Source organism: Ailuropoda melanoleuca, chromosome 5 (genome assembly GCF_002007445.2).
Source record: "Ailuropoda melanoleuca isolate Jingjing chromosome 5, ASM200744v2, whole genome shotgun sequence".
Taxonomy (NCBI): Eukaryota; Metazoa; Chordata; class Mammalia; order Carnivora; family Ursidae; genus Ailuropoda; species Ailuropoda melanoleuca.
In genome coordinates, this window is record NC_048222.1 from 45,882,521 (window position 1) to 45,895,033 (window position 12,513).

The 12,513-nt window shown below is 45.1% G+C and overlaps 1 protein-coding gene across 1 annotated transcript in view; it reads left to right on the forward strand.

Annotated features, from left to right (window-relative positions):
• The first annotated feature begins 9,884 nt into the window (after positions 1-9,884).
• The window catches only part of RORA (RAR related orphan receptor A), a 702,106-nt gene continuing 699,477 nt past the window's right edge, over positions 9,885-12,513 (forward strand). The window contains exon 1 of the mRNA XM_034660892.1: positions 9,885-10,205. Within this exon, the coding sequence (XP_034516783.1) occupies positions 10,040-10,205 (166 nt within the window). The 5' untranslated portion in view covers positions 9,885-10,039. The remainder of the gene's footprint in view (positions 10,206-12,513) is intronic.

Below are 12,513 nucleotides of genomic sequence, written 5' to 3' on the forward strand. Positions count from 1 at the left end.
GATCTACAGGGTAGCCATTCCTGATGACTGTATTATTGGCCTCAGCTATTCACTCTATTTCATTAGTGCTACACATTCACATCCTTGAGCTACTCTCTCTGTGCCTTGACTTTGGATATGGTCATGTGACTTGTTTTGGCTAATAGGATGTTAACGCATGTGCTATGCGCAAAGGCTTGACATGTGCTTGGTTTATGGGCTTGTTCTCTTGTGCACCTACCTGCTTTTGGCCATGAGCAGAGCAGGCCTCTGTCAACTACTGTCCCAAGAAGAATGAGAAATGCAAAGAGCAGATCCAAACCCAGCCAGCCACCTGGAGCCAAGGCCAGCTGCACCCTAGCTTGCTTACAGACGTAAAAGTTGGAAAGAGATATTTGTTGCTGTACACCACTGAATTTTGGGATGGTTTGTTATGTAGCAGTTTTGTATAATAGGTAACTGAGCTACCCAAAATAGAAAGAAAAATATTTAGTGAGAAGGCCAACTACATTTTGGGGCCAACTACTTTTCTTCTGGCATGAGAGACAGGGACAATTCAGAACTATTTCTAAAGGAAAGTTTGACCCATAATATCTACTATGATGTAGCTTTTTGGAACAGTGCTACTGTCTTTGTCACCCTTCTGATCTGTTAAGCAGAAAATATTTCCTGCTGACTTCTTACTCAGTTTCACACAGGCCTTCCATCTAAATATCTATCTTCACCAGAGCAGAAACTGGCATTCTGAATCATCAGTGCCCCAGGCTAGTTTGACAGCAATTTTTTTTTATTTTACTTTTTCTTTTTTCTTATTTTTAATTTTTAAATTTTAGCTCTCTCCAAGTTTTTTTTGTGGAAGAACAGAAAAACACTTTCTATGTAACTACCACTCAAATAATGAGACAGGTATAAACTTAGTTACGATAAGGTTCCTTACTTGGGGCTGGGAAACCAGTGGTTGTGCTGGGGTCATAAGCCAAGTTAGCACACAGAGGCATGGGTCTCTTCTCTCATAAGAAGTGCCCTCCTTTAGGATTCATAGTTGTTCATCTCTGTGTATTTATAAATCAGGTGGGCTTGAATTTAGGACAGTGTCCTCAAATTAAGTGTACCTCAGAATCACAAGGAAGGCTTGTTATAACACAAATTGCTGGACCGCACCCCCCAGAGATTCTTACTGGTGAGACCAGGGATTTGTATTTCTAACAAGTTCCCATGCTATTACTGATGATCTGGGGACCACAGTTTGAGAACCACTGACTAGAATGAAAAGTATGTATGTGTGAGATGTCTTCCATCTGGGATATTACCTTGCATAGGGAGGATTCTTATGTTCTTCCTCAGTGGAAAAATGTCTGTATACAACACTAAGAATAGGTCCACCTGGAGGATATAAATGGAGTCAGGCACCTCATCTCTCTTTGCAAAAAGCTCATCTTAAACATAACCATAACCTATAACCACTTCCCAAATGTGTATCATTAGCCCTGACTCCAGGAAGAACAGCTCATGAAATACCTTCTTTTCAACAAAGCTTCCCTTGATTTCTCCAACACTGACTCTTTCTTCCAAAGTTCTAGAACTCTATCTGAACCTGTCCTAAGGCATTCAACACATAATGGACTTGCCTTAGCTCCTCACAGAGGATGTACAATCTATCTGTTTCATCTTAGAATCTCTTATAACATTTTTCCTAGCAGGTGCAAAATAAATGTTTATAGAATCAAATCAAGTCTATGAATGAGTATCCATGTGAGGGTGTCTTGGAAGTTCAAAAGATTAAAACTTGAAATGAAAAGTCTGCACCATCAATATGATAACCATTAGCTACATGTGGCTATTTAAGTTAACTGATGTTAAATAAAATTAAAAATCCAGTTCCAAGCTATAGTAATTAGGACAGTGTGGTATTGGCAAAAGAGTAGACAAATAGACCAATGGAACAGAATAGAGAGCCCAGAAATAGACACACATTAATTTAGTCAACTGATCTTTAACAAAGGAGCAAAGGCAATACAATGGAGAGAAGATAGTCTTTTCAATAAATGGTGCCAGAAAAACTGGACATTTACATGGGGAAAAAAATGAACCTAGACCTTACAACCTTTCACAAAAATTAACTCAAAATGGATCATATGCTTAAATGTATAACATAAAACTATCAAACTCCTAAAAGATAACAAGAGAAAATCTAGATGGCTTTCAATATGGCAATGGCTTTTTAGATACATCATAGGCATGATCCATGAAAGAAATAACTGATAAGCTGGACATATCAGACATATCTGATAAAGAACTAATATCCAAAATATAAAAATAACACTTCACAATCAACAATCAGAAAACAAACAACCCAATTTAAAAATGGGCAAAAGACCTGAACAGATACCTCACCAAAGATATACAGATGGCAAATAAGCATATGTAAACGTGCTGCACATCATATGTCATTAGGAAAATGCATGTTAAAACAACAATGAGATGCTACTGTATACCTGCTGGAAGGGCCAAAATTCAAAACACCAACATTACCAAATGCTGGTGAGGATGTGGATCAATGGGAACCCTCATTCACTGTTGGTGGGAATGCAAAATGGTGCACCCTCTTTGGGGGGGAGCTTGGTAATTTCTTACAAAGCTCAACATACTCTTACCATATAATCCAGAAGTCAGGCTCCTTGGTATCTACCCAAAGGAATTGGAAACTTACGTCCATGCAAAAATCTGCACATGGGTATTTATACCAGCTTTGTTCATAATTGCCAAAACTTGCCAATATGTCCCTCAGTTGGTGAATAGATGGACGATGGAATATTCCAGACAATGGAATATTATTTCGTGCTAAAAAGAAATCAGCTATTAAGTTATGAGATGACTTGGAGGAAATTTACATGCATATTAATTACTAAGTGAAAGAAGGTCACCTGAGAAGGCTACATTTTGTGTGATATTCTGGAAAAGGCTAACCTCTGGAAGTTTAAAATATCAGTGGTTGCTAGGGGTCAGGAGGAGGTAAGGATGAATAGGAGGAGCACAGAGTATTTTCAGGGCAGTGAAACTCCTCTGTTCTTTTCTCTCATAATAAGACTGTGGATGCAAGTCATTATACATTTACCAAAACCCAAAGAATGCGCAATACCAAGAGTGAACCTTGGTGTAAACTACAGACTTTGGGTGTTTGAATGTAAGTTCATCAGTTGTAACAAATGTACCACTCTGGTGTGGGATGTTATCGGGGGGGTGGTGAATGTATAAGGTATATGGGAAATCTCTACTTCCTGGTCAATTTTGCTGAACGTAAAACTGCTCTGGAAAGATCAAGTCTACTTTAAAGGGAAACAATCCAATTTTTTTAATCCCATTAGCCATATCTCAAGTGTTCAATAGCCACATGTAGTTAGTGGCAATCATACTGGACAACACAAATGTGATTCTCTCAGGAAGACTTCTCTAAGAATTTCCAAGTCACTTTCATCTATGTTATCTGACCTTTACCAACTCTCCTGTGAGATAAGTAGTTGAAAATACAAAGGTCATCATGTCCATTCTACAGATGGGAAGATGGAATTTTAAAGAAGTTAAGTAAATTATTTCATGGCAATGTGGAGGAATCTAATCTATAGAATAACTCTGAGAAGAGAAAGTATCTAGAATCTAACAGGTACTCAATAAATTGTACCTCTTTATTTGTTGATGCATTCAGTTTCCTTATTTTCTTTAACCATACCTCATACATTCCCTCATTCAATTGATAAAAATTACATTCATCGCGTGTTGGACACAGTGGTCACAAGGTGAACAAGTGCGACCAGGTCCCTGCCTTCGAGGAGCTTACAGTCTAGCCTTCTTTACACTTACGTTTTTCAAAGCCAGCCAAAAATATGTGTGAGCCCCATATCAGTAGCATCATGATGGTTCTGTGAAGGACACTGAGCCCCACATCACCTCGCTTCACCCAGGTGAAGCTTATGTGTTTCAGGTTGGAAACACTGGCTGCAAGAGACCTGTTCTCTAGGTTCCTTGGATTTGCATGTTGTCAAATGCCTTCCTCTTATCGAAGTCCGTACACTAAGGGAACAGTAGCTGCCCAGGGCAGGGTCCCTTGTGTTCTGTTCCCTGAGGAAGACTTTTAGCAACTTCAGATGCTGGTCTCTATGGCCGTTGAAGCCTCATCACTGAATGCCACTTAGTTTTGGTGTGCACTTCTTAGACATAATGATTCTGTCTCTATTTTCCCTAGAATCCAGCTCAATGCCCTGCAAGTAATAGGAGCACAATGAAGATTTTGTAAAATGACAAGATAGATGCCATTTAACTCTTGACCCAGTGGTACCCTAGTTGAACACTAGCGATAAATTAAATCATCATATACCCACTATGTGCCATATATGTTCCATATTAGCACTATCCAATAGATGTATAAAGTAAAGCACATACGAATTTTATATTTTCAGTAGTCAGAGGTTTTTTTTTTTTAATTATTTGTCAGAGAGAGAGAGAGAGAGAGCAGAGGGAGTGGCAGGCAGAGGGAAAAGCAGGCTCCCCGCTGAACAAGGAGGCTGAAGCAGGGCTCGATCCCAGGACCCTGGGACCATGACCTGAGCCAGAGGCAGACACTTTGCCGACGGAGCCACCCAGGTGTCCACATTTTTTAAAGTTAAAAGAGATTACCTTAATTTGAACAGAATATTTTATTTAACCTGTAGATGCAAACTATTGTCATTTCAACACGCAATCAATAGAAAATTATTAATGAGACACTACATTTTTGCATACTGTCTTTAAAATCTAATGTGGGTTTTAATATATCTCATATATTTCAATTTGGATTAGCCACATTCCAAGTACTCAAGAGCCACCTGTAGCTAGTGGTTACTGTACTGGACAGGGCAGTTTTATACAGTATATATGAAATCCTACAAGATGACTAAGAATAATGGCAAAATTTTGAGTGGCAAGCATTCTGGAAGGATCACTCATCTATCCTCCTAACAACCCTCGTCTGTAGATGAGGAAACGGGCCTAGAAACGATTAGTAACTTACTGTCGACCCACTGCTCCTGTGTGGCAGAGCTGGGTCTGGAATTCCTGCTCAGAGGCTACCAGGTCAGGCCACTGACTAACTGCGTGGTCTTGAGCAAGGCGGTTCTCCGCATTTTAGTTCCCTCTTTCACAAAATCCCCGAGTGAATCTTCCTCATTTCCTGGCATCTGGCAAGCCTGGCTCTCCTGTTCCCACCTGTGAGGACCTCAGGTTTACATGACTTCTTCTCTGATCTGAACAGCGGGCTCTTCCTAGCCCAGACTTTCCTGGCTGGGGCTGGCCTGACTCCGAAACTACCAGCCTTGCAGCAGGTTGGAGCCCCTCCCATACCGAACAGCAGTGCTGCATTTTCAGTTGAGTTTCTTCTATTTCCAGCAGAGAGTTCAGCTTCAGCTTCTTGACGCTTTTTTGAAAGAAAAGAAACTTGTTGTCTGGGTACTTGGTTTTAATTTTCTATCTTCTTTGTTCTTAGGCATGTTGTAGAAAGCTCCCCTCTCCCAAGGATATTCTACTATATATTTCCATAATTTTCCTGCTCTCCCTCTCCACGAAATGCAAAGAAAATAACTGTCAACTTTTTTGCTTTTGCATATATAAATTTTAACACCCCATACATGTCAACTAATCTCTTATCGAGGAAGGAAAGGCTTATTTCAAGTGATTGAAAGTTGAATGCTTAGGTTTTCATTCTTGTTGTGTAATCAAACACTGTGTGGACATGCTACGTTATGATTAGTTTATCAAATCCATTCCCCAAATCCATTAATTCTGACGAGTGCCTACTATGTGCGAGGGCAGTCCCTATTTTCAAGGAACCTATCTTTTTTTTTTTTAAAGATTTTATTTATTTATTCGAAAGAGAGAGAGACAACCAGCGAGAGAGGGAACACAAGCAGGGGGAGTGGGAGAGGAAGAAGCAGGCTCATAGCAGAGGAGCCTGATGTGGGGCTCGATCCCTAACACCGGGATCACACCCTGAGCCGAAGGCAGACTTTTAACCGCTGTGCCACCCAGGCGCCCCTCAAGGAACCTATCTTTTATCAGGAAGAGTAAGGCAAATGTTCAACCAAGGACAGCACAAAGTAGATAAAGTGTGCCAAGTGCCTTAAGAGGGGTGCAAAGTACAGTTGACCTTTGAACAACACAGGTTTCAACAGCACGGGTCCACTTATCTGTGGATTTTTTTTTTTTATAAATATAGTACAGTACTCTAAATGTATTTTCAATTCCTTTGATTTTTTTAAATAACATTTTCTTTTCTTTAGCTTACTTTATTCCAACAACACAGGATATGACACAGATACAAATAATGTGAATTGACTGTTTATGTTATCAGTAAGGCTTCCAGTGAACAGTAGACTATTAGTGATGTTTTTGGGGAGTCAAAACTTAAATGTGGATTTTCGACTGCACCGTGGGTCAGTGCCCCTAGCCCTTGTGTTGTTCAGGAGTCAACAGTCCTAAGTTCAAACACTTGGTTTGGGGTAAGTCAGAGAAGGTTCCACAGAAGAGTTGCCTTTTAGAATGGACCTTGAAAGAAAGGTAGGGTTTCAGTAAACGGGGAGGGCAAGAAGAGCATCTGGGGAGAAGAGGCTTAGGTGCTTGTCCCTGTCTCCCGCACTACAAGCCGGAGGAAGAGGAGGAAGCTGCACGTGGCTTGGTCTGAGGATTACACACGGATTGCAGGGATTATGTAAGGATGTAAGGCAGTTTGGCAAACTCTGCCTGAGTGTCACACTCCCAATCCTCCACCCATGGGAGACGGCATTAATTAATCACAGCCCACACCTTTCCAACCAACCTCAGGAGTTCCTTCATGAGATGAGATCGATTTGCCATCCCTGGTGCAGGAGTGCCGAGATAAGTGAGGTAGAGACTCGAATACCGTGTTGACTAGTTAGTAGTTAATTGGATAGGCAAAGGGGAGCCATTAAAGTCTTGTAAGCAGGGGAGTGACATGGTGGGAAATGAGAGCTGTAGTTCAGGGTAATTAACTTGGCAGTGTTATCTGGGATGGATTAGAATGGTTGCAAGACTGAAGGCCAGTTATTTGGAAGGTTACTATAATGGTGTAGGAGAACAATAATGTCCGGCACTGGAGTGGAGGCTGTGGAAAGGAGGGGCACAGGTCACAGTGGTAGAATTTAAAGCACTTGGCAAGTATGTGAAGATGTGGAGAGCTAGGGACAGTGGTGAGAGAGGAGTCAAAGCTCACTTGGAGGGTCCCAGGAATTACCTTGAAATAGGAGAAAACAAACTAGTGTTACCATCAAGAGGGGAGCCTGGGATTGGCAAGGAGGTAGGGAGAGTCCTGGAGAATTTGGGGAAGGAGAGAACCGTCTGCAAAAAAAAAAATGGATTTAGGCTTATCCCTTCTACAAAGCATAGATTTTCTAAGCCATCGTCTGCCAGAGAACTCAGTAGTGCAAAGTAAAATAACCATTTTTAAGCAAACACTATTGCCCTTTGTCAACGAGCAGAGCCTAAGGAAGGCTTCCATCTTTCCAAATATTTGAAAAATTGGAAAGCCTTAATTAGTAAGCAGGCAAGGGGCATGAGGGAAGGAAAATATATAAATCTAATCACTGTGCTTTCCAGGTTTCAAATGTTTCCCCAATCCGGGAAATTTACACTTTAGTAACAATGATTGACAGTCAATGAATGTATCTAACTCACTTTTATTTTTCCCTTGGGGAAAGCACTTTCGGTCCCAATTGTTTTAAATTGCAGAAGCAGTAATTGTTTTAGAGACTTAGGAGGAATGTCTTTTTGGAGCTGGAATTTACCGCTGAAGGGAATATGGATTCTATCTTAATTGACTAAAGTCACTGGGGCCATTTTCAGGAAGGTCTTTCCAGGGTGACCAAATACCAGCTAGGTCAAAGGAGAACAGCAAAGGAACCAATTGAAGGCTCAGGGGAATAGACTTAACCAGAAAAATGTTAATGAGTTGCTACTGGTGCCTAAAAAAGGAACCGGGGATATTTTTTGAGCCCCTTGTATCCCAAATAGAATTACTGGTGAAATTTAATATGAAACATTGTTTAAAAGTATTTCAAAATCAACATGGAGCAGTGGATATATTTTGAGATGTTCGCTTCCACAGAGGCACTGGCTTATTTATTAAACTGTGCACTTTGATATATTTGTTTACTTAGAAAAGTCAAGAGTGACAAGCTAAGTCAATTGCATCAAGAACATTATTAACAGCCTAACCAATTGTAAATGGTGTGAAGGCTGTTCTGGAAATCTGTGCTTTGATGTATGGGGAAACCCACACATCTGATTTGGGATGGAGGAGACAATCGTGGCATTGTTTGTAGGCGCCAACAGACAGGCTAAAGCCAGGGATCCTTGCAGAGACTGGATTAAGGTATCAGAACCGTTCACATCTCATTTACATCACCCCGAAGAGTGGACCACAGGTTTTGCTGATCAACACACAGACCACGGCAAATAGCATTGTGTATTTGAAATCAGACCAAGATCAGTAACAGTAACACAAACCATGTGTGAAGTTTGGCATGTGGACGTTCCTCTGAAGCAATTGTCTAACTAGGTTCCCCCCTCCCTTATTTTTAAAAAGCCTTTTTCCAAAGTAGGAAGGTAGAAAAAGCAAAATGTTCCCTACTTCTTTCTCCCATCCCAACCCCCTAAATACACATATTTATGCCACCTTCTGGTACATAATATTTTTTATTGTCAAAATTTGTGAGCTTTCTGAAGGGAAGGTGGGGGTGTGTGTTAAAAATGTACTAATTTCATCATTGTCTGGGCAGGCAAAAAGAACTGGTGAACTGAGTACTGAAGTACAGAGAAGTCAGGCTACTGCCACCTGAATGTTTTCCACTTGTCCAAGCCGTATCGCGCCTTCATACCCGAGTTTGGCATCAAGGTAATACTGACGCAATCCTCTACTTCCCTTGGATTTCATTAAACACCTACTATGTGATGGTTGTGTTTCAATGGAAGGGAGGTGCAGTATGATGTCTACAATGATGTGACTTAACTTGGAGCTGTTGATTATCTGAATTTTATCATCAAGACAAAATTATTATTCATGCCTCTCCAGTATATCTTTTATGGAGGAGACTGTACGTTTGAGAGCAAAATTCCCAGTGGGAATCGACAATTAGCAGCCACCCAGGAACTAGATGTAGTGTGGCATATTTCTACCAGCTTAGATAGTCATCAACCCAACAGGCCAAAATTTTCTTCAGTAGAAACTGCCCTGCCAAGTGGTTTCTGGATCCTTCTCAGAGGAAACAGCAAGGGTCTGAAAACCACCTCTTTCAACCACACCAGAAATTGGCTGTCCATGGAGATTCTAGACCCAAAAACCAAGCCTGTAAACCCACTGGACGTCCCATCCCGAAGTAAGAAGTGCCACGTCCCCCCAATCCTCCTCTTTCCTTGGGGTGTCGGCCCAGGTCGAATTCCTTTTTAGTTTCTCCTCAGTCCTGGGGTGGGCTGGCAGGGAGCTAGCCGCGATTCCCCAACGTGGGTGATCGCATTTGTCTCTTCTCAGGCTGGCTGCAGATGGGGACGAGTTCTGTTCCCGAGAAAGTCTCAGAAGTAGGCACGGAATCATCTCGTTGATTTTAATTTCTGTCCCTGGGCTGGGGAGGATCGGGGCAAGAGAGCCTCTCCCCTTCTGCCCCCCCCCCCCTTCCCAAAATTGGCAGCCAGTCGGTGGCTCTCGGTCTGGGGTCTGGAGGGTGGGGAATGTGGGTGTGGGGGCCGGCTGGAGAAGCTCTCGCTAGCGCTGCCTGTGGCCAGACCCGCCTCCCAACCCCTCTCGGGCGCACACATACGTCCACCCAGACACACTCCGCGCGCTCCCTCGCGCTCTCGCTCGCCCGCCGCCGCCGCCTGCTCTCTCCCTCCTGCTCTCCCTGGTCTCTTTCTCCCCCCCCTTTTTTTTTTTTTTTTGGTACCATAGAGTTGCTCTGAAAACAGAAGATAGAGGGAGTCTCGGAGCTCGCCATCTCCAGCGATCTCTACATTGGGAAAAAACATGGAGTCAGCTCCGGCAGCCCCCGACCCCGCCGCCAGCGAGCCGGGCAGCAGCGGCGCGGACGCGGCCGCCGGCGCCAGGGAGACCCCGCTGAACCAGGAATCCGCCCGCAAGAGCGAGCCGCCCGCCCCGGTGCGCAGACAGAGCTATTCCAGCACCAGCAGAGGTAGGAGGCTGCGAGAGGGGCTGAGGAGGGGGCCNCCCCCCCCTCCGCCCCCCAGAAATGTTGCAAACTTTTGCAGCCCGTTCTCGGGTTGCGGGAGGAGAGAGGGGCGGGGGAGGCGGCAGGAGGGTTGACAGCCGGCGGGCTCACCCCCTGGCTTTGATTTTTCTGCAAAGAGAGGAGGAAAGCCGCGTAGCCCAAATTAAATACGCTCCCCCAAAATACGGAGAACCGGAGAGTGGGGGCCCGGGAAAGAAACTTTTAAAGCGGCAGTGTCCTTTTAAGAAGGAAAAAAAATCCGTTTATGGCCACCCTCCTCCCGCTTTACCTTTTCTCCTCTTGACAGTTTCGGCCCAGGCTGCCCCAGACGGGGTGTGTTTTCGGTCCCCCGCAGAGCTGAGGGGGTGCGGGAGGAGTGAGCGACCTGGGAAGCCCCGGGGGTGGAGAGGGGGCGCTCCTGGATCTGGGGGCGACGTGGGCACCTTCTCTGGAACACGACGGTGGGTTTGGGATATGGAGGAAGGGCTGAAGGAAGGGGGGGGTGCGGGCGCGTGAGGTGCTCGCCAAGTTGTCTGGCGGGCACGGCGAGGGGATATCCTCAAGTTTGCAGACCCGGGGTTCGCAGCCCGGCGCCCAGGCTGGTGGGGGGGCGTGTGCGCGCCAGCGCGCTGAGGGCGGTGGTGCTGTGGGGCGCTCCACGCGCATTTGGAGTGAGCGTCTGCAAAAGCAAACAAGCAGAAACAGAAAGCTCGAAATGCACCCAAACTTATTTCTGCCCTGGGAATCCTTCCCTCTCTGAGGTTCAAGCGTTTCTGCAAGAACCTGGGAATGGTCAGCGAGTGTTGAATGCTGGTTGGATAGTGCGAGAGATGCCCCCCCTCCCCCGAGCGATTTTTACACTTCATTTTGGAGCGTATGTGCGGGGAGGGGGGCGGGGGACTCAATTGCCCCCTCCTTGCTTTTTCCTAGTTAAAGTCGAGTGTTGGGGCAAGCTGACTCTCTCTCTTTCTTAAAGGTGTCGGAACCTGACGTGGGGGTTTCTCTTGGATGTGGGGGATTATTTATTTGATTGCGCCTGGAGTTTGCAAAGAAACGGGAGGAAGCTACGGCTTTAATTACTGTTGTAAATAATGTATAAATCACGCCTGTCACTCCGGAGGAAGCGGGCTCGCGCGAGTAGCCCAGGGCTGGGCATCGGGAGGGTCTCCAGCCCAGGCTTGGGCACTGGCCCAGCGCGCCCCCTCCTCTTGCCTCTCGGCTTCTGGCGGCGACTGGGGAGGGTTGGGGAGAGGCGAGTGGGGGCCCGGGAGCCGCTCCCTTCCTCTCGATGTTATAGTTGGAGGTAGGAATATGGCTGATCATGTGCTGGCTGTTTTACAGTATCCCCCCCCCCCTTAGCCACACCCCCTGTCCGGGCGCTTTCCCATTCACGGAATTCGAGTACAGTAAAAGCCATCAGGATGACACACACGAAAAACATTTAATTAAAGGCGATTTCCGAGGAGTGAACACGCCGAACCGCGGTTTCAGCGGGAGGGGGGTGTAGCAAGGGCCGGAAAGGGAGGGAGGGGGATCAGGGCTGGGGGCCGGGTCCTGCCGCCAGCTCGGTGAGTTTGTGTGTGGAGAGCTTTTGGCTGCAAAGAGTATATTTAGACCCTGAGACGGTGGATTTGGAATGCGAGCGGGTTATGTAACAGGGTTAATCAGAAACACTGGAGAAAATCCCCTTCATGTGTTTCTGAGTTTTTTTTTTTTTAAGGGGGTGTACATAGTATACAGGAAGCCACACTAATTTCTGGTTTGTGCTGTCACCCCCCTCTTTCTCAACCCTCCCCCCACCCCGTGTGTTATTAGCATCTTCAGGTGTCATTCTTGCCAGAAGGTGTTCTTGCAACAGATCAGGGTGGCAGGCTGCGGAACCGACTAACAAATCCGTAACTTGCTGTTCTTGCAAATTATATAACGCTGGGGCGTTCAGTTACCGCTAGCCCCCTAGGCTTAGCAAAAAGGGGAAAGGGACAAAGTAGGGGTGAGATCCATCCTGCACAGCTGACCGGTTGACCTTTGTCCCCTTCCCTCCTAGAGGGTCACCCTCCACTCACTCTTCTCCAGATATTTACTAGGGGGAGGGAGAAGAGGTAAGGCCCAAACACTCAACTCACATCCTGCACGCAGGCACTAGGTTATATAACAGTCTGAATGGAAAAAGGAAGGTCAGAGATGGAGGCATCCTTTAGCTAACACAGCAGTAGTAATAGCTTCCAGAAATTATGTGCATTTGCATACTTTAACCTCAAATGTAGTGTCTGCT